This window comes from Oryzias latipes, chromosome 12, assembly GCF_002234675.1.
Source record: "Oryzias latipes chromosome 12, ASM223467v1".
NCBI lineage: Eukaryota > Metazoa > Chordata > Actinopteri > Beloniformes > Adrianichthyidae > Oryzias > Oryzias latipes.
This window is the reverse complement of record NC_019870.2, coordinates 1,460,550-1,482,793: the sequence shown is the minus strand read 5'-3', so window position 1 is coordinate 1,482,793 and position 22,244 is coordinate 1,460,550. Positions and strand designations below refer to the sequence as shown.

Genomic DNA, 22,244 nt, shown 5'->3' with positions numbered 1-22,244 from the left:
GACGCTGCCGAGGAGAGAATTTTAAAGCTGCAAAGCAGAATCCAGAGGCTCAATAGTAAATCCAAGGAATACAGGAGAATGCAGGATCTACTTGTGGCAGAACAGGAGAGGCTCAGAGGAAAAAATGAAACATTGATGGAGCTGAAGCAACATTGTGAGGCCTCCAAAGCAAAAGCCATTGCTGTCAAAATGAAGAACATTGAGGTTGCTCATGAAAATGCGGATCTTTTAAAGCTTCAGGAAAATCTTCCTGCACTTAAGAAAAACCATTCCACTTCAAAAAAGCAGATGACTCCCCCAGGGAAGGAAAGCAAAGTTGAAGAAAAACACGAGAAGATGCCAAGAACAGAAAAGAAAGCTGATGACCCTGTAACGCTGGAACAAGAACCAGAACAGGAAGAACCAGCAGAAAATGACAGCCACACATCAGTGGACGGCAGATCGCCACATGAAGATGTTGCTGATGGTTCACCACAAGACCATCCCTCAGACACCAACAGCTGGGATGAAGACAGCGATGAAGAGACAGAAACCACTAAAACATCCTCACACCATGCCCAAAAGGCCAAAAGCTCCTCCAATGAGGGCACTTCTAAGGCTCCACCAACGGTCAGCAGTCCTATCAAGGTCCCAGTCAGAAAACCAGAGGAGGATTCTGGGAGGGAAAGCTTATGGAAAGAAACCGCTAAAAGTCAGGGGTCATCAAAGGTCACCAAAAATAAGAAAACTACAGAAAGCTCTGGTGACATTGCTGATGACATCAACGACATGATAGATGGTTTTCTGTCTGGAAACATAAACTATGAAGACCTTTTTTAAAGGCCGAAACAGGAAAAAGCTACTGGACTTGCTTGAGAAGAAATCTAGAAACTACAGAAGTAATAGAACATTTTCATTTAGTAAAACTTACTTCTTTAGTTTGTTTGTACAAAGTTCAGGGAAGAAATAGTTCATTATTAGGTTCCAGTTACCGTTCTACGTTCTTTAGTGCATGTTTGGGTTCTCTCCGGGCGCTCCGGCTTTCCCTGAAGTTCAAAAAAGACGTTTTTCCAAGTGAATCAGAGACACTTAACTGTTTGAAAGTGTTGTTTTCTGCACAAATCACAGTGTGCAGAAATTGTTTGTGTGTTTGTGTGCATGTTTGGGTTCTCTCCGGGCGCTCCGGCTTTCCCTAAAGTCTAAAAAAGACTTTTAAAAAGTGAATTAGAGGCTAACAGGCGCTACCTGCCCTCGCCGCCGCCTCTGCGCGTTCAAAAAAGACGTTTTTAAAATGGATTAGTCCTGGAGAACACAACAACAATTGTTTTCAGGGCTTCTAAAGTAAAAAAAAAAAAAAGTTTTTTTTTGTTCATTTTGGAAAGCAGCAATTATCAGCAGCTAAAAAATAAAAATAAAATCAACAAATGAGAAGAAATAAAAATACCAAAGGCCACCTTTGACCCCATGGCTTCCCCAGGCTCAGAGACAGTTAGTTAGTTGTCTGGAATTGTTGCTTTCTGCACAAATGGCTCAATGTGCAGAAAATGTTTTTGTGATCAGGAAGTCACTTTACCAGAACGAAGGTCAATTGTTCCATCCCAGCCGAGACCTTCCTGTGTTACCGTTCTACGTTCTTTAGTGCATGTTTGGGTTCTCTCCGGGCGCTCCGGCTTTCCCTGAAGTTCAAAAAAGACGTTTTTCCAAGTCAATCAGAGACAGTTAGCTGTTTGAAAGTGTTGTTTTCTGCACAAATCACAGTGTGCAGAAATTGTTTGTGTGTTTGCGTGCATGTTTGGGTTCTCTCCGGGCGCTCCGGCTTTCCCTGAAGTCTAAAAAAAGACTTTTAAAAAGTGAATTAGAGGCTAACAGTCCCTACCTGCCCTCGCCGCCGCCCGCCTCTACGCGCCACTGCCGCTCTCTCCCCCCACCTTCGACCCCACCTCACTTGCTGAGCCACAAGTGGAAAACAATATGTTCCTTGCAGTCAGTGACTGCCGTGGGCCATGATAATAATCCAAAGGAAATACTAAAATATACAAAGTGATTACATAATAATACATTCATAATAAATAAATCAAAACATCAAATAAATAAATAAATATCAGTCACCAAAATGTATAGATACTGAACCAAATTGAAGCGGCAGTCCTGTGGGTTTTCTCCGAGAACTTCGGTTTCCCCACAGTAATTGTTAGTGATTGGCCAGTGACTGATAAATACCCCCTCCCTGAATCGCCACCTTATCGTGGTGGAGGGGTTTGCGTGTCCGAATGACCCCAGGAGCCGGTAGCCGGGTGGTGTTCCACCTCCAACTGGTCCTGGGAGACGGGCCAGACTAAGGGCGATTCAACCAGAAACCTTTTCATGACTAGATCCACTTACTGCCCCCGATAAGAGTCACCAGCCCCCCACCCTGGAGCCAGACTAGTTAGTTCTTGTCTGGTGGCTTTTAATTGCTCTGGGGCAGTGGGCATGTTGTCCTGAAGGCCCCCCCAAAGCAAAAGAACCTTTTCTGTAGGTCCTCTTGTGGCTTTGGTTGCTTGTTGGTGATAGATGTTGGGTCAGGACGAGCGACGGTGGGACACTGGCTTTATCCACCTTTGGTCAGACGCTCCACAGTGGATCACTCAATCGTCTGTCTCCAATGAGCCCCCCCATCCCCAGAGAAACAAAGAACTCCTCCCCCGTGTCTTTGTGGCAGATGAGGCCTTCCCCCTGCAGAGAAACCCGATGCCGTCATTCCCTGGACGCCTCCTTCCCCGATAGAGGAGCATCTTTACCTACGACCTGTCCCCAGCCCGGCTGCTTGTGGAGAATGCCTGCTCTCTGCACAGTGGGGTCTGTGCTGGACCTGACTGAAGATCCAGAGTGGGAAGTTCTGGTGTTCTGCACAGCTTCATCAGCACCTCAGCACCTCAGGAACCTGCAGTGATGAGGCCGTGGTAACTGAAGACCAGCCGCTGCACGGGATCAGAAAGGTTGCTGCCAGCAGAGACGCTCTCCAGCTGAGAGACTCCTTCATGATCCACTTTCCTGCAGAGGGAGCAGACCCATGGCAGCTCCACAATCCTGTTTCTGTCCTCCAAGGACTGACCCACAACGGCTCTTTTGAGAGCCACCCACAACACCTTTCAGAGCTGGATTCTCTCTTTTTCACAGCTTTTACTCAAACTTGAAAGTACTACATTAGTTGAAAAGGTCAGAGCTTCAAACTGGTAAAATATTACATCTGAACTGGAGCAGAACTGCCCTCTTCCTGGTAAAATCACACTGCTGTAGGTGCAGGACGCTGCTCAGTAGCAGAAAAGCAGAGAGAGAGCGGGAAAAGTGACCTCTGTGGTGTTTGTAGACGCAAGCTGGCAGCATGTGTGTGGAACGTCGTGAAAAATCTCACAAACTACAATGTTTTCAAACAAAAACACAAAAATTTGCCAAATCTCAAACTTTGCCATAAATGGCCACCAAGTTGAAGGTTTTCTGGCCATCCCATAATAATTTAAAAACTTCATGTGGATTTCCCTGATACGTGTGTTTGGGTTTCATTTGGAAATTATTATTTTGGCTCCATAAGCGATTTTCGGCCCCAAGTGATGTCATCGTCTTGGGGTGTGGGGCTAAAACATTTATTTTCGAGGCGTGTGAACATTTTGGTGACTGTTGGCGTATGTGGCGGGGGTCAAACTGAACACATTCCGGTCCCTGCGGGTCGTAATGAACACCAAGCGCTTCCTCACATTTATTCTTTTATTTAAAAAACTCTGACATTCCAGTGTTTCTGTTTTCCATTTTCTAACAAAAGAAGGTGATGGCGTGACGCTCCAGACGCTCAGCTCCAGCTCTGAACCCCAGCGACGCAGACGTCCCCTCACCGATCCCAGTCCACGCGGAAAAGTACACAGCATCTGAGAGTCCACCAGCAACTGGGGGGGGGGGGGGGTCACTAGAATTCCACACTCCATGGCAAATTCCTAAAATGGTAAAAAAAAAAAAAAAAAAAGTCTGCAAATAGGTTGCTGCAGTTCTAGGTGGAACAGTAGTGCTGCAGATGTCTCTGCAGTCAGTTATTCTGCAGCTGCAGACGTCTGATTATTGCAGACAGGGAGATGCAGACATTTGTAGATGGGTTGCAGTGATTGTTTATGTTTGCAGGCAGGATGTTGGGGCTGCAGACGTCTGCGATGTCCGCAGGCGGGATGCTGCTGTGGTCTCTGTTTGCAGTCAGTGTTCTCCGTCTGCGATGTTTGCAGTCAGTGTTCTCCTTCTGCAGACGTCTGCGATGTCTGCAGGCGGGATGCTGCTGTGGTCTCTGTTTGCAGTCAGTGTTCTCCGTCTGCAGACGTCTGCGATGTTTGCAGTCAGTGTTCTCCGTCTGCGATGTCTGCAGGCGGGATGCTGCTGTGGTCTCTGTTTTCAGTCAGTGTTCTCCGTCTGCAGACGTCTGCGATGTTTGCAGTCAGTGTTCTCTGTTTGCAGACGTCTGCGATGTTTGCAGTCAGTGTTCTCCGTCTGCAGACAGGATGCTGCGTCTGCAGATCCGATGTTTTTTTACTGTAGCTGCTCTAAAACGCCGGGACGTTCAGCGTCAGGTCCAAAGTCAGTCAGATGGTTTGGAAGGACAGAGCCGGGCCTGAAGCCGATCCGCGGTCCCACACCGTGAACTTCGCTCACAGCCGTCCATCGGTTGCATAACGACACGTTTGTCTCCACCAGGTTTGGGTGAACATTCAAGATAGTCAAACATGGTTTCTTAAATAATCAGTCCAGTCAAAGATGCCCAGATTTGACCTTAGAATTTCTATAAAAAACAAGAAGCGGGCCAGGAGAGCCTTTATAAAACATCCCATCATTTGAGCTCTTCTCTCAACAACACGACACGCCGGGTCCACAGTGGGAGCGACACACAAGACTCACAGAAAAGAAAGAAAAAAAAAAAACGTCCTGATGGGGAAGCGGCGGCGGAGGCGGCCTGGCCGCTCTCACCCGTCCATCAGGAAGGAGCAGCCGGCTGAAGAAGCACATCTCCTCGGACATGTAGGTTGCTGCGATGGAGACACCAGAAGCTATGAGGACAGTGGTTTGTTCTGCCGTAACCCTCCGTATGCGGAGCTCTATGTACAATTCCCGCCAAAATTCCTTCTTTCTAATTTGATCTAGACAGATTTCTGTGGAGGAACTCGTCTCCTAGAAGAATGTTCAAACTCCAGAGTTCATCTCAAAGCTCGCAGCTGCAGACGGAGGTCATGAACGCAGACGGCAGGAGGGAGTCCAGATGTGGGCGGGGCAGGAAGCAGGTGGTGCTGGAGGGGGGTTTCAGTCACGCTGGAGGGGGTGATGGCCTTCAGATCTTCAGGTTCTTTATAGTCTCCACCCTCTTCCTGAGCAGGTCTCCCACCTCCTGCAGCGAGCGCAGGTAACTGCTCTGCACCTTGTCCACAGCCGCCTTGGAGAACGCCGCCTCCTCCTGCAAACCAACAGCGGCGCCGTCATTCCCCTGCAGTTTGGCAGTTTGGCCTTTCAAATTAGGACTTTAAGTGAATAAAACACAGATTTTAAGTCAGAAATTTTTTCAAAACCGTTTTAAACTCAAAGGTAGAGACTGTAAACTTGAAGAAATTATTGAAAATTTGAATTTATTTTTTAATTTAATGTAGAAAAAAAAACTTTAAACCTTAGTTTCTAAATGAAAAATAATGTTTAGTTGTAACAGCTGATGTTATTCATTTTTTCATCTCACCTCTTTTACTTTGTTTTTTTTAAATTAAATATTTAAAAAACAAAATTAAATTAGTTTAAATTCTAGTTTCAAATTTACATTTAAAACTGTTTTCAAATGTTTAATTTGGCTTTTTTTTATTTACAATCTCAATTTAAGCAGAATCTAATTTGACCCTTCAGGATTTATCTTATTCATAATAGGCTTAATATACATACAGCGCTGATTATACAAATATACGACCCAAAATAAATATATCATCTCATAAAATGTTCTGTTTTTAATCCATTTCTGTCCTCAAACATGTTGAAATTCTAGAACAAATTTCCAAACCGTGGCAAAAACCACCTGCGTGTTTCCTTCCAGGGTCAAGTTGGCCAGTTTCAGGGTCGTCACGGCGACCTCCTGGGCCTTGATGTGCTCCAGCGTCTGGGCGAGCAGGTCCTGCAAGCTCGCCGTCAGCTCCTGGAAGCCGCACAGCACCGGCGGCTGCAACAGAGCAGCGCCGCGGTTACAGAGGACGCTCACACGTGGCACACATGGAGGGTTTGAGGCAGAGAAGCGTACCAGCGCTGTCTGGGTCTCCTTTTTCTTTTTCTTCTTCTTCTGTAAACTGGTTTTGAGCGGTCGGAGGATCTTGGCGCAGTAGCTGCTCACCCACAACACTAAGGTCACTGTCTGAGGAAAGAATGCCAGAGTGCCATTAAATAGGAGACCAGCAGGGGGCGCCTCTGAGCCCAAACAGAGTCGACTCACCTCTACGAAGAAGATGAGGTTTTCTAAAAAGGAGGGCTGGATTTTCAATCTGCTCCCTTTCACTTCCAATAAATCTCCTTTGCATTTATTCAGTATTTCTGTGGAAGACAGAAGCGTCAGAGAGGCGCGGCGCATCAAAGGCGACCGACGGCGGCGGCTCACCCTGAAGCTGAACGATTAAGGATTTAAAGCTGTTACACATTTGGGTTTGGAGCTCGCTCGACTCGTCTGGGGAGGAAAAAGCAGAAGCATCAGGCAAGAATCTCCACATCTCTCCTCAGAGCGGCGCGTGCCGACTCCTCACCGAGTCCCGCCGTCTCCAGCTCCTGCAGATGGACGGCGAGCTGCAGCGCTGCGGCCTGACACTGACAGCTGCCGCCGGACAGGGCCGCGGCCAGGCGGGTGGAAGGGGGGCCCAGGAAGGGGGGCTGCAACACAGAGGTGAGGAGTTTAAGCAAACGCTTTATTTTTATCTTGGAAATCCTTGGAAAGATGTTTTTTATGCAGTGAAAGGTTGCATTTTTATTTATTTCGTAGTTTTTTACGTTTTGGGTCGGTTTAGTTGCTAAAAACGACTGAAATCTAAAATCTTCCTTTTCCCCCAGAATGCATCTCTGTGACTGTTTAGTTCAGCTGCTGTCCTGCTGCTCAGGTCTTTGCAGCCGAACGTCTGCGCCGCAGACCCCTACCTTAATGTGTTTTTCTGCCAGCTGCGCAGCCGTCTGCAGGGTGTGGTTGAGCTGCGTGAGCAGGCCGCTGAGGACCGCCGTCTTGTCCCCGACTCCGTTCTCGTTGTTGATCTCAGAGTTCTGCTGGGACGCCGTGTGACCCAGAGCCGCCAGCGCCGCCACCAGGCGCAGCGTTAGCGACCGTATCCGCAGCCACACGGACTCCTCCTCCAGAGACTGGCGCCGCTGGTCGTCGCTCAGCTGTCTGCGGGAGGACGACGGGAGTTTGGACTCAGCTGCGGGACGCTCCTGCTGCTGAAAAGGCCTCCTTACCTCTCCTTAGGGTCCCAGTTGGTGAAAACAGTGAGGTCTCTGTTGTCCCTCAAAGTGTCCCAGGGGACGTCGTCGTCCTCGGCGCACAGCGACATCGCCTTGACGCTCTCCTCCAGACTCAACACGCTGAAAGCCAAAGACACCCCCCTCTCAGTGCAGCACTGGTGGCTGCAGCACTGCAGCTGCCCCCCCGCCGGTGCTTACATGTCTGCCTCCAGGAGCAGGTCCAGCAGCATCCTCTCGGTCCGGACCTGAGCGAAGTGCAGCGACTGATTCAGCCGGTTCCTGAGAGCTATGAACTCTGGGATCTTCTCAAAGGCGCCGTACTTGTAGGCCTGGATGATGTACTCTGAGGTCTGCGAGGGGAAACAGATGCAGCGGGCGGGTCAGAGACCAGGGGAGGCCTGGAGGCGGAGCGGAGGACAAGGACGGACTCACATCTTTCTGATTGGAGTGGAAAAACCTGAGCGAGAAGTTACAGGACTGAGACGCTGCAGCAAACTGGCCCAGAGGCTCAGCGTAGCGCGTGAGCAGGAACCTGAAAAACACCAGACTCTGCCGTCAGGAAGAATCGACTGAAAACCAAAATGACTTCATTTCCTTGGAGCTCTAGTCGCCTCCATCGTCTCTGAACCTTCGGCCAGATTAATGCATCACAGCCAGACACGGCTTCCTAAATTAGCAATATTTAACTAATTTAAACAAAAAAAAAGGTTAAATGAGGCAGAGATCATTAAAGGAAGAGCCAGATAATAAAAGCTTAATTATTGCTACTTGTTGACTTTAACTGCCATCAATAATGACGACAACAATAAATAAATAAATGTGAGAATAAAGTCATAAAATTATGGGAGGGGAGGGGGAACTATTTACAAGAATAAAGTTATAAATTTCTGCTTCAAGAATTTGTACTTTTACTTTGAAAATAAAAAGTTTAATTTTTAATTGTTTAAACAATAATCATTCACTGTTTATTTATATGATATACATTTAGAGAACTGGGACGGACTCTGATCATTTACAGCTTCATTTTCATGTAAATACAACTTTATTTTGAAAAAACTTGACTGAATTACTTAGTCTTTTTCATATCTTGACCTCTTCTAATAATTACTTGACTTTAATCTCATAAAAGTTGGACTTGGAAAAAAAGAATGAAACATGTTTTATCACCAACATTTTTGAAAAATTTAGACTTTACTAGTAATTTTACAACTTATTTCACATATGTGTTTAATTTTATTGTCATAACTTTTTTACATTTCTCCAAAATGCTCCAATTTTGATTTCAGTCTTTTCCTTAAACTTGTAGTTTTATTCTTCTAAAATTATGTCATTTTTACTTCACGTTATTCTTGCCAAAATTTTACATAATTTCAGCTCTGTTCCATAAATTTACTATTTTCTGTAAAAATCTTGACGTTTTGTTCACTTTTTTTGTCTATTCTTTTAAAAATGTTTTAATTTCCTAAATTTTATGAATTTGTTCCTATAAAATTACAATTTTAATCTTATATTTGTCTTATTTTCTTAAAATTGTATAACTATTCTTGTAAAATTTAGACATTTTTACCATCGTTTTATGACTTAATTCTTTCTGACATATTTTACATTAAATAGATTTTAAATTAAGATTTTTTTTATGTCCGTTTTTTTATAATTGTACGACTTCAGTCTTAAAATTTATATATTATTCTCATAATTTTATGGCTTAATTCTAATATCTATTCTCCGTCATACTAAAAAGAAGCTGCAAACCATTAAAAATCGTATGTTGCGATTTTTTCAGAGCATAAATAAATATTTTTGTTCATTCAGGAATTAAGGGAAAGGCTAAGAAAAAGAAGTCAAAGTATTTTTCAGGTATTTCGTTTAATTTAGTAGAAAAAGTAAAAGACTTTTTTTATCTTAGTTGGAATTTTTCAAGATGTTAAAATTGTCAGATCACTGTCAGAAATAGGAACTTCATTACCCATGATGCACTCTGTTTACAGAATGACTGATTATGGAAATACATTGGGGCAAAAAAAACAGTCAGCCACCAATTGTTCAAGTTCTCCCTCTAGAGGCCTGTAATTTCCATCATAGGTAAACCTCAACTATGAGAGACAAAAAGAGAAGAAAAATCCAGAAAATCACACCGACTGATTTTGAAAGAATTTCTTAGTAAATTATGGTGGAAAATAAGTTTTTGTTCATCTACAAACAAATATTTCTGTCTCTCACAGATAGACGATCCTCTGTCCTCCACTGGTTACCTGTATTAATGTCACCCGTTTGAACTGGTTATCTACAGAAAGACACCTGTCCACAACCTCAGACAGTCACACTCCAAACTCCACTGTGGTAAAACATGGTCTTTCAGCAGGACAACCATCCCAAACACACGTTGCCTGGGTAACGGAGGAGTGGCTTCATAAGAAGCATTTCAAGGTCCTGGAGTGGCCTAGCCAGTCTCCAGATGTCAACCCCACAGAAAATCTTTGGAGGGAGTTGAAAGTCTGTGTTTCCCAGCACGGCCCCACAACATGAAGGCTCTAGAGGAGATCTGCATGGAGGAATGGACCAAACCACCACTGCTCTAGAGGAGATCTGCATGGAGGAATGGACCAAAACATCACAGTTCTAGAGGAGATCTGCATGGAGGAATGGACCAAAACATCACAGTTCTAGAGGAGATCTGCATGGAGGAATGGACCAAAACATCACAGTTCTAGAGGAGATCTGCATGGAGGAATGGACCAAAACACGACTGCTCTAGAGGAGATCTGCATGGAGGAATGGACCAAAACATGACTGCTGTAGAGGAGATCTGCATGGAGGAATGGACCAAAACATGACTGCTGTAGAGGAGATCTGCATGGAGGAATGGACCAAAACATGACTGCTCTAGAGGAGATCTGCATGGAGGAATGGACCAAAACATCACAGTTCTAGAGGAGATCTGCATGGAGGAATGGACCAAAACATCACAGTTCTAGAGGAGATCTGCATGGAGGAATGGACCAAAACATCACAGTTCTAGAGGAGATCTGCATGGAGGAATGGACCAAACCACCACTGCTCTAGAGGAGATCTGCATGGAGGAATGGACCAAAACATCACAGTTCTAGAGGAGATCTGCATGGAGGAATGGACCAAAACATCACAGTTCTAGAGGAGATCTGCATGGAGGAATGGACCAAAACATCACAGTTCTAGAGGAGATCTGCATGGAGGAATGGACCAAAACACGACTGCTCTAGAGGAGATCTGCATGGAGGAATGGACCAAAACATCACTGCTCTAGAGGAGATCTGCATGGAGGAATGGACCAAACCATCACTGCTCTAGAGGAGATCTGCATGGAGGAATGGACCAAAACATCACAGTTCTAGAGGAGATCTGCATGGAGGAATGGACCAAAACATCACAGTTCTAGAGGAGATCTGCATGGAGGAATGGACCAAAACATCACAGTTCTAGAGGAGATCTGCATGGAGGAATGGACCAAAACACGACTGCTCTAGAGGAGATCTGCATGGAGGAATGGACCAAAACATCACAGTTCTAGAGGAGATCTGCATGGAGGAATGGACCAAAACACGACTGCTCTAGAGGAGATCTGCATGGAGGAATGGACCAAAACACCACTGCTCTAGAGGAGATCTGCATGGAGGAATGGACCAAACCATCACTACTCTAGAGGAGATCTGCATGGAGGAATGGACCAAGACATGACTGCTCTAGAGGAGATCTGCATGGAGGAATGGACCAAAACACGACTGCTCTAGAGGAGATCTGCATGGAGGAATGGACCAAAACACGACTGCTCTAGAGGAGATCTGCATGGAGGAATGGACCAAAACACGACTGCTCTAGAGGAGATCTGCATGGAGGAATGGACCAAACCATCACTGCTCTAGAGGAGATCTGCATGGAGGAATGGACCAAACCATTACTGCTCTAGAGGAGATCTGCATTCCATCTGCATTCCTGATACGCATTTTCCACCATAGTTGACAAATAAATTCTTTAAAAATCAGTCAATGTGATTTTCTGCATCTCATTTGTCTCTCGTAGTTGAGGTTAACCTATGATGAAAGTTACAGGCGTCTCTCATCTTTCAAGTGGGAGAACTTGAACAATCAGTGGCTGACTGAATACTTTTTCACCCCACTGTTTCCACAAACTTGGATTCTAGCAACCCGTCCATCACGTGCCGGTACCAACCCGATGGTGTCGTGCTGAACGTGTTTGGCGTCCAGGCTGGAGTAGAGGTCCACCACCGGCTCAAAGGCCCCCAGGCGGCAGTAGAGCAGCAGCAGCAGCAGCTTGAACTGCGCATTGGAGGAGCTGTGCGACAGCCCCTCCTGCAGGAGGCCCAGGCATCGCCACGCCATGCTCTGGTCGTCTGCACAGAAACAGCCGTCAGATTCACCGCAGGAGAGGAGGAGGAGCTGACCTGCAGCGGCGCACTCACTGGTCTCCGCCCACAGGTCGATGTAGACGTGCGCCGCCATCAGACAGTACATGTCAGAGAACTGCAGCTCCGTCTTCAGAGCGTTCTTCCCTGTTTGAAAAAAAACCCTGAATATCAATAAAAGACAACAGAAGCGTCCAGTTACGAGTGAAAGAAAGAGACGAACCAAACTTGAGTCCGTGGCGGTAGTGCGCCTTCAGTTCGGCTATCAGCCGCAGTTTCCCGTCGGGGTCCAGGGCGTGGTGCAGGCCCAGCGCCCGGCTCAGCTGGCAGACGCACAGGTGCCTCTGCAGAGCTTTGGTGTCCTCCGGAAAGGCCGGCACCTCCCCTTCCCGCTGCCCCAGTGGGACGCCGTCACTCAGCCGGTTGATGAACTGCACGGAAACGCAAGGATTTACCGAAGGCGCCGTCTCGGCCGGCGGTGGGGGCTGGCGGGGCCTCGTACCTGAACGTGCTGGTCGGGGGACAGCAGGTGCAGATAGATCTTCAGGTCCGTGATGCAGCACGGTTTGTCCCCAAACCTCTGAAAGAACTGCACCATCAGCTCCAAAGGCTCCCCTGCTCAGAGCCAAAGAGCGTCAGCAGCGGCGCCAACCAGGAGACGGCGGCGTGCAGGTGCAGTCTTACCCAGCATGCTCTCCTCCGGACAGCCTCGCTCCCTCAGCCGCTGGATCAACTCCAGGCGAGCCAAATACGGCCCTCTGAGGGAACGCGACTCCTTGCCCTCCTCGCCCTTAATCCTCTCCTCCACAAACCGCACCACGTCAGCCACCGAGTGATGGACCGGGCCCTCCGGGCAGCTGCAGACGAAAACAATGAACCAGAACCGGAACAATCCAAACCCACAAAGAGCTGGGAGCTGGACTCACTGCTCGCCCTCCTCTGGAGGACTCCACGACCGATCCAGCAGCTGGAAGAGAGAGTCGAAGTAGGCGGGGTAGAACTGCCAATCATCAGGGCTGCGAACAAACACGACATCACGTCAGCTCAGAACCCAAAACAAAGACAGACACCGGTCCTGGTGGTTCTGGAGGATCTGACGACAGACCCAGAACTGTTCCACAGAAACACCAAACGGTACCAGAAGTTCAGCCGTTTCTGCAGCTTCTGTCTTAATAACACGGATAAACATCAAAGGAGAAAACATTTCTACATTTCTAAGATAATAAGGCGGGAAATACAACACAGAAACTGTCAAAGCCAAACGCAGCAGGTCCAAATCCCTCTGCCATCCCATAATAACTCTGGGGTGTGGGTAAGACGCATTCATGCATCAGACTGTCTGCCAATAGAAGGCGAAGACCGTTTGCTCACAGACTGAAGGACGCGGAGCAGCAGGTCACATGACTCGGGGGCTTGTCCGGGTAACGCCTGCACTCACTTTTTGAGGAGCAGCTTGTGGGCGAGGGCGTTGCACTCGGGCCAGCGCTCCAGCCGGCGGTACAGCATCATGCACTTGCTCTCTCTGCTCTGCAGCTCGCTGGTCAGCTTCTCTGAGGGAAGACGCCACAGCACCGGTCTGCACCCGCCTGAACGCCACCCGCCACGCCCCCGTGGACCCGCGCCGTCCACCTACCTCCCAGCGGACCCCGGATCACCTCCAGAGCCTCCACGCATTTCCCCAAACGCTCCAGGATCATGAAGTAGAGCTGCACCTACAGGAAGTGAAGACAAACACGCCGCTCCTTCAAAATAAGGGACGACTCAAAGCAGAGATGAAGCCTTGGTTTCCGGTTTATCTCGACACAAACTAAAGTGTTAAAACACTAAAACCTTTTTGTTATTTATAAAATAACTAAACAAAAACTCCATCAAGTTAAATTTCAAAGTAAAAGCAGGAGGAAGTGTTAGAAAGCAGAATTTGGAGCCGACCATTTTCAAAGTTCAAGTTATTCATTATAATTATGCTGCTTTTAGCCAAGCTCTAAAATGCTAGGACATAGTTTCTGCAGAGCAGCACGAGTTCCTTACCAACACCCCCAACCCAACATCAGCACCGCAGCAAAAACCGCAGCAGCATCAGATCTGTGCAGCCGAACAGTTTAGATCCAGATTCCAGCTCAGAACAGGAAAACAAACACGTTCATGGGTTCTAATCGTCTGCAGGTGGACGCATCAGCATGGGGCGGAGCTTGGAGACTTTGGCCCCGCCCATTTACTTTGCTGCGTCACAAGTAAGAGCTTTTTCAAACCACAGGTTTCCGTTTCTCCTCCATCACAATTTGAATAATACTCAGGAACGCAGTCTTAAACTTCAATTATTTTATATCATGAGAAAAATGCAACAATAACACATTAAAGCCACCATTTTCACTGAAGTGGGGCTTTACTGTCACTGGCAACAGCAAAATAACAAACCGTCTACTGCAAACTATTACTACTGCAGAAGGCTGCTTCAGATATGTGCAAAACAATTACAAAACACATTAAGATCTGTGCAAATCTTTACGGAACAAAGCATATTGGTGCAAAGCAGCATTAAATCTACTCACCACTTTACTTAAAGTGTGAAACATTCTACATTAAAGTGTTGCAACTGCTGTTCTCCAGCTTAGGTTAATTGCGTAAAACGGCTAATCTCAGCTTCAGAATCTGCCGGATTTCTGTCGACTGCATGAACGGCTGAAGAGTAACGGTAACTTAAAGACCGTCAACAGTGGAGCTGAAGCTCTGGTGTTGATGGAGTTAAAGCCCAAACCCATCAACATTGATGAAAGAGAAAAGGCCCGGTTGGAAAGTACATCCAGGTTTTGAGTCAAACTCTATGCAGACGACAGCCTCACCTCTGCTTCTGCTTCAATCTTGTCCTCTCTGACCATCTTCTCCACCATCCGCTCGGCCAGCGGCAGGAACATGGTCTGGGCCAGCTTATCATCTTGTGCGGAGATTGCCTTCGACAACAGGCGACGATGTTTAGTTTTTTCTGGAAAAGCCGTTCAGCAAAGCATGAAGGCGAACTCCTACCTGCATCACCAGACTCATGACGGACCAGAAGTAATAGGGATTCTTGGGGACGATTTTGTACAAGGCCATTCCTGCCTGTGGCGAGAAGACACAGTCATCCTCTTGTGATTCTCATCACACTGCCATCATTCATCACCAGCGGAGCACCTGCTGCATCTTCTTGTACTCCCCCACGCGCGCATACGCCATGAAGAGGTGAGAGTGATACTCTTCGCTGAGAGGAACCTTCTTCACGGCGGCCTCGTACAGCTTGGTGACCAGCTCGGCTGTGAAGGACACGGTCGGCGTTTAACACTCGGTCCCCGCGGGGCAAACGGCGGCGTGCGGGAGCGGTGTGTACTCACGCCGGTGCATCTCTCTGTACAGTATGGTCAGGGCTTGGAGGGAGTTGTCGTCTGTGGGTTCCAGGGTGGTGACCTCCTGAGCTAAGGAGAAGGCCTCGTCCTGCTTCCCCGTCCTCTGGAGGCCGATGGCCTTCAGGACCTGCAGGAGACGGACAGACGGAGACCCAGCATTTCAGGGAGTTTCCAGAACAATGAACAGCTGTGACCAAAGAGAGAACAGGACCGGAGGAACCACAGGAACATCTGCGATAGAGACAGAAACGGGGCGGGTCCATCTGTGGATAACATCGACCTAAAAGCTGAAGCTCTTCGGCGTGACGATCGGAGCGGATTGTTGCAGCCGTCCACCAGACCGGCGGCCTCCGAGACCCCGACAGGAAGTCATTAGGAGCTAAACCGTGACATCCTGTGGTCATGTGAAGCTCTTCAGGAACTTTGAATTCAATATGAAAGGCAAACAAGAAGGTTTTCAAAGGGTTGATTCTGTAAAAGGTTCAGAGAAATGACTTAAAAATCCGGTCATTCACTTATTGATCCATATAAAATTCATCTTTACCAGAAAAAAATGTGATTTTCCTTTAGGACTAAGATCCTAAAAAAACCCACAGTGGGACTTTTGTTTAAAAGCAGCACAAATATACGATTACGTTATCCTTAGGTTAAAACAAATGCTTTTTATTGGTTTTAATGTCTTTTTTTCAACTTTACTCAAAAATTTCCCCTTTTGTTCATTTTAGCTCTTGGGGTCAAAATGGACCCATTTCCACACCTGAATAACAATTTAAAGGTGAAATCACTACTGATGCGAAAAGTCAGCGTAGCCTTGGTTGGAGCCGGATGTAACCCATTTTCTGTGGATGACATCACACTCAGTCCGTCAGTCCAGTTTCCGATCAGTCGGCGGTTCTGATGGACCCGTCTTCTCTCATCTCTGCATTAAACATCTCACATATTTTGGTGCTAAATATTTGCACAAATACACGTTATTTCCGTTTTTTAAGTCATTTGTGAATAAAGGTCTTATTTAAATGAACAAACTTCATTCTAGTGTGTTTTCCAGCTCAAAATCTACACTATAACTACCGACTACTGTCTCGGTTTGACTGCAGTTCAGTGAAGCATAAAAACCATCCGAGTTCCTCGTCTGAGAGAAACGGCTTCCCGAGTCCAACGTTTCCTCTTGGGAGAAGAGAAAACGCGGAAAGATGGGAATCGGCCGGATTTACGGAGAGTCCAGAGAGAACAGAAGGCAGCTCCGTGTTGGACGTGAAGCCGGCCTTTTCCAGCAGAGCTCCCGGGTTTAAAAACAGAAACTCCTCCTTTGAGCTGCTGACCAGGCCTTCAAAAGGTTAACACCCCCTTTACTGTACCAACACAGAAACACACAAATCTACAGAAATGTCCCTAAAAACTCAACGTCTGGATTCAGAACGGCCCTTCCACCAATCAGAGAAGCTCCTGACTGAGTTTGAGTTTGCTTTATGCTGAATGTACTGAAACCATCAACGTGAAAAACTGAAAATGGTCTAAAAATCACCAAATCTGAGAAAGCGTTCCAAAGAAGCGGACGTTGGGCCTTCAGACAAAGTTGAGCCGAGGCTCAGCTCACCTTGGCACAGTGCAGGTCCTTATGTTTCTTCAGCAGCTTGTCTGCCTGCTGGATGGCCATTTTATTGTTGCCATTATCCAGGTAATCTGGGGGAAAAACACTGTTATAAGTAAAAACCTTCATTCAAAGAGAATCTAGACCTTTTATCATCTGATTCGTTCTGATAACAGATACTTTCAAGCCTTTTCTAAAGACTCCCTTCTTTAAAAGGCCTACACCATGCTAGATCTATTATTTGAGCTTTAAAGTGTATTATATTGTTCATTCCTCACACAGAACAACCCCTTCCTCTCTGAGCACCAGCCCCTTCCAATCCATGAAAAGGAAGGGGTCCTCACATTGTGACATCACAACGTGAGGACCCACCCGCCCCCAGGCTAACAGACACGCCCACTTTCTCTGTGATCGGCTAAACTTGTCTAAACCGTCTTTGCAAACGTTTGGATGTCGTTTGTTTATTCCCGGAGAAACACGCTGCCGAGGCCGACCTTTAGGATGACGTCAGGAAATGGGCGGCGCCCACACGGAGAGAAAGGCGGAGCCCCAGAGATCCAGGCGTGAAAATTGTTACTAATTTATAGAAAAAATGTTCTTTAGTGCGCCAAATGTAATATGTTATGGATATATTTCCCTCTGAAAGGCTTAAGAAAAACAGGATAGAGACCCATGGACTAAATTCAAAGGTTCTCAGAAATGAGTCTGTTGACATTTAAGCCAAAGAAAGACTAGAACCTAATTCTTCTGTATGAAAACATGGTTTTATGACATCAAGCAGGGACTTTTTTCACTTTTCTCCATTTTTACAGACAGGAAGTTTAGGTGAACCTGGTTCATTTTAGTGGGTTTTGTTCTGTGTCTCGGTGTTGATCGTCTGGCATTCCGGCCATTTTTCTGTGTTTCAGTGCAGTAAAGATAACGGGAGAATGAACAGAAGGACACACGTGTCCTTGGTCATAATTCTCTGTAAAAATGAGCACATCTTCATTAGTGGAGGTGTTCCCCCACCGCTGAGCGTTTCTCCTCCGGGGCTGCTGTGAAGGTGAAGCTCATCTGCCGAGCGACGGCAGGAATTCACGCCGTAAACACAAAGAGGGGGCCCCCGACCCGCCGTGGACAGCTGGGTGTTAAATTTAACCGTCGGACGGCGGCCTCATGATGTCACGTCTGTTCTCTCAGCTCAAACCATCACCAGGAGGCATGGGGGCCGGCGTGAGACACGCTGAGGAACCGTCCACCTCTGAGCGGGTTGGCGTCTTCCCGTCCTGCACGCCGGACGCCCGTCTGCTCTCATAAAGGCCGGTGGAACAGAGAAGAGCCCCCTCAGCATCACTGTCATGAGGAGCCCCCCACGCTTTTCAGATCCACAAGGCGACCAGATCTCAGAGATCTGCTGTGCCGCACATGGACGGAACCAGCTCCTCCAAGATCTCAAACTTTACATTTAGGTTTGATTTATGGTCCGGTCGTCTTTCCAGCGTTAAACCTCAGCCCACAAACTATTCTGACCAAACTGCAAACACTTCATCCATTCTGGTCCAAATTGCCCTGAAGGATCTGAAGAATCTGGACTTTAACAGATTATCAGAACCGAACCGGGCCTCATTCTGCCTCAAACAGTCCAAACATGTCATTACACAGATATACTAGGGGCAAATTGCAGATTTAACGCATTATATTGATAAAGCGAAAACACTTGAATCCTGAAACTGTTCAGAGTTTTGCTCTTTTACCTGGCATATATTTAAATATCCTTGGAGGAGCAGCTGATCCATCCCGGGGCTCCAAATAGTCCCAAATATTTGCCCCGAGCTCTGACAGCTAGCCTGCCGCTACAGCTAGCTTGCAGCTTTGTCCTTTCTGCTACCATGCTAATGCTAGCGACGCCAATCCGTTAAGCTAACGGGGGGATAAATATAAAGCGGCTCCGGTTTGGGGACGGATCCCGGTCCAGACACAGACGCCCCAAAGCAAAGCCATTGCAGGAGTTGACGTTCCTCTCCCGGCAGCGTCTCCGGACTGACACGCCGGCTCTCCAGCACGTTAGCCGGCTGAGCTAGCTGTCAAACTCAGCGTTAGCTCAACCAGAGCCCGCTTTGACTTTGAGGCGCCGGACCGACACAAAGCTCCGCTCAGAACGGCTCCACAACCCCCACGAACCGACGGACGCTTTCTAATATCACCGGATCGCCATTGACAGAAACCGCCGTTCCCGGGCCTGGCGCCACACCGGGCGAGGTGCTCAGTCATCGGCGAAAGCTGGCAGCACAGTCCGGGGCTGCAGCTGGAGGGGCCGCATCATTGCCCCCAAATCACCCCCCAGCGGTTCCGGTTAAACCAAACCGGCCCGGGGCAGGACGGGCCCGCGCGTAACGAACCCTTCAACACACAACCGATCCACCTTTCCTTTGAAACCTCACCGTATATGGGTCTGAGCCTCCTGTCGTTGGGGTCCTGCACATGGCCTCTCGCCGCCATGGTGGAATTTACCTGCTGAGAAACAGTTCGCGCATGCGCAGTGAAGGCTGCATTAGCAGCGATTAGGAAGGATTGAGCGTGAAGATATGGAAGCCCAGAGTGGCAAAATAAAAAAAGTTAGAGAGATAAAATTACAATCATTTATTATAATTATTAATATTGACCGTAAAGTGCTACCCTTTTTTTTCTTTTTTCTTTTTACAGGTTTGGGGTTCACAGCCCTTTGGTTTTATTCATTCTAAAATAATTAAGAATCATTGAGTCTGTTTTTCCTTTCATTTTTCTAATGAAACGTATTTCTATCAGCTGTTTTCTAACAATCACTTTCATGAATGTAAAATAAGGTGACTGTGTGGAGAAAAGCCTTCCTAAATGGAGAACCCCTCTAGCAGAAGCAGACAATAATTATAACACAAAAACAAGTCGGGTCTTTTTGTGCAACAGAAGCAGGGGGGTATTCCAGAAGGCCCGTTTAAACTCCCCTGACTTTAACCCTGAACTCTGGCTGAAATCCGCCTGAACTTGCTTACTCTGGGTATGTCGGTTCCTAAAGACCGGATATGGGTTAGCATAATTACACTCCACTTGGTAACCCTGGGTTAATGCACGTGCACAGCAGGTACATACAGACATTCTCAATGGATCACAGATTTAAGGAGTCACCATGGAAACGCGTGGAGAAAAAAAGAAAGCGCTATACTTCAGTGAGACGGAGTCTGAGATTTAAATGACGGCGTATGAAGATTATACGTCCATCAATAAAGTAACACGGCTGCATCATCAGCAAAAGAAAGAGTTTCTGCTTGGAGAAACAGAACAAAGTAAACGCACGAGTTTCTGATCCTGTTTCCAATTACATTGTGATGTATATATAAATATAACTTATCCAACTTAAATGAATTACTTTAATTGGTAACAAGTAATTGAATTATATTTTTTCAACCTAATTTCTTATGTCTATCCAATTCAATAGTTGTTTATACAACTCAAATTTACATATTTATGTAACTAAATGTCATTTTACTCCAATTCAATTAATGTTTTCCATCTTAATTCATTGTACTTCTTGAACTCTCATATGTCTAAGTTTGAGCCTGCAGATATTCTCATTTTTATAACAATAGAACGAATGATTTAATCTGGATTTGCAATAGGAAGTATTTTTATGAGTTGCTATGGCAACTGGACATACCCTGAAACATACCTCCATTTTCGGGTATTCCAGAAAGCAGGTTCTGCTAGCTCCCACGGTAAGTTTGAGGCTAAGGAAGTTGATAACCTCAGCTTTCCGTTCCAGAAATGGAGGTATGTTTCAGGGTATGTCAAGTTGCCATAGCAACTCATGCTCTGAACATAACCTGGTCTGGAGCAGGTTTAGTTGAAGGTTAGTTTGTTTACAGAGAGGTGAAGCAGCATGGCGTGTCCATTTGAAGATGATTTAGTGGATGAAGAAGCTCAGATAATACTTTTTCCACCATGAGAGGGTGATAAAACCACATATGGATGTTGGAAAGATAAACTATTTACTTTGATCTAACTTCATTATTTGCTTCAGGTAAGATAATAAAAAATCCTTTTTTTGTCAAGGCAAGGCAAGGCAAGTTTATTTGTATAGCACAATTCGTACACAAAGTAATTCAAGGTGCTTCACAAAACAGAAAAATGCATTAAAATCACAATACATCATAGAATAATCAACATAAAATTTACTTTAAAAGAAAAGAAAGAAAAAAAATATATTGAAAATTGATTTAAAAATAAAGGAAGGAAAGGAAAGAAAAGTGCAGATAGGACCTTTCAGTCATATACACGGCTAAACAGAAATGTTTTAAGTCTAGATTTGAACATGAACACAGAAGAGGCCTGTCTGTCGACTTCAGGGAGGCTGTTCCAGATTTTAGCTGCAGAATATTGAAACGCTGATTCCCCTTGTTTAGTTCTGACTCTGGGAATCAACAGGAGGCCGGCCCCTGAGGTCCTCAGAGTACGAGATGGTTCATATGGCACTAACATATCAGAGATGTACTTTGGTGCTCGGCCATGGAGAGACTTGTACACAAGCAGAGCTGCTTTGAAGTCTATTCTTTCAGGTACAGGGAGCCAGTGCAGAGACCTGAGCACAGGACTAATGTGATCATACTTCCTGGTTCTGGTCAAGACTCGAGCAGCAGCATTCTGGATGTACTGAAGCTGTTTTACAGCTCGTTTGGAGAGGCCGGTGAGCAGGCCGTTACAGTAGTCTAACCTACTGGAGACAAATGCATGGATAAGTATCTCCAGGTCTCGCTTTGAGATTATGTTTTTGATTTTGGCAATGTTTTTCAGATGGTAAAATGCCGCTGATGTTACTGACTTGATATGGCTGTTAAAGTTCAGGTCAGAGTCCATGATTACCCCTAGATTTCTGACTTGATTTGAGGGTTTGAGAGACAGAGAATGAAGGTAGCTGCTGACAATTTCTCTTTGTTTCTGTGGGCCAAAAACAATAACTTCGGTCTTGTTTGAGTTTAGCTGGAGAAAGTTGTTCTGCATCCACGCACTGATCTGTTGGAGGCAGTGGCTGAGTGAATCCACCGGCCCATATTCACCTGTTGTCAGTGACACATAGATCTGAGTATCATCTCTATAGTTGTGATAAGATATGTTATTACTGCGTATTAACTGCCCTAGTGGCAGCATGTAGAGGTTGAACAGAAGGGGTCCCAGGATCGATCCCTGGGGCACACCACAAGTCAAGCCCATGTAGTCTGAGACACAACTCCCAATTTCAACAAAGTATTTCCTGTCTTCTAGATAAGACTTGAGCCAACTTAGGGCAGATCCAGAGATGCCAACCCAGTCTTGGAGTCTGTGCAAAAGGATCCCATGATCAACAGTATCAAAGGCAGCACTCAGGTCTAGCAGGATTAAGACAGAGACTTTACCATCATCAGTGTTCAGG

The 22,244-nt window shown here is 46.3% G+C and overlaps 1 protein-coding gene across 1 annotated transcript; it reads right to left on the bottom strand.

Annotated features, from left to right (window-relative positions):
- Positions 1-3,708: 3,708 nt before the first annotated feature.
- naa25 (N(alpha)-acetyltransferase 25, NatB auxiliary subunit) lies at positions 3,709-19,375 on the bottom strand. Its single transcript, XM_011493769.3, has 24 exons — positions 19,246-19,375; positions 16,829-16,914; positions 15,220-15,358; positions 15,023-15,141; positions 14,876-14,950; positions 14,695-14,802; positions 13,488-13,566; positions 13,293-13,404; positions 12,781-12,870; positions 12,539-12,711; positions 12,357-12,469; positions 12,078-12,285; positions 11,912-12,001; positions 11,662-11,842; positions 7,888-7,987; positions 7,654-7,805; positions 7,450-7,575; positions 7,138-7,381; positions 6,753-6,876; positions 6,611-6,676; positions 6,449-6,546; positions 6,260-6,370; positions 6,041-6,181; positions 3,709-5,440 (listed from the first exon to the last, which is right to left on the bottom strand). Exons 1-24 carry the CDS (start codon positions 19,301-19,303, stop codon positions 5,318-5,320), a joined length of 2,916 nt encoding a protein of 971 aa, XP_011492071.1. The 5' UTR covers positions 19,304-19,375; the 3' UTR covers positions 3,709-5,317.
- Between the last annotated feature and the right edge of the window lie 2,869 nt (positions 19,376-22,244).

Bases quoted from the DNA above. Each gene is read 5' to 3' on its own strand.
- naa25 (XM_011493769.3), bottom strand. From the start codon at position 19,303: ATGGCGGCGAGAGGCCATGTGCAGGACCCCAACGACAGGAGGCTCAGA. The intron at 12,712-12,780 runs GTGAGTCCAGCT...TTTCGTCTGCAG, and splicing joins CCTCCAGAGGAGGGCGAGCA to CTGCCCGGAGGGCCCGGTCC. The intron at 5,441-6,040 runs GTGGTTTTTGCC...GTTGGTTTGCAG, and splicing joins CCCTGGAAGGAAACACGCAG to GAGGAGGCGGCGTTCTCCAA.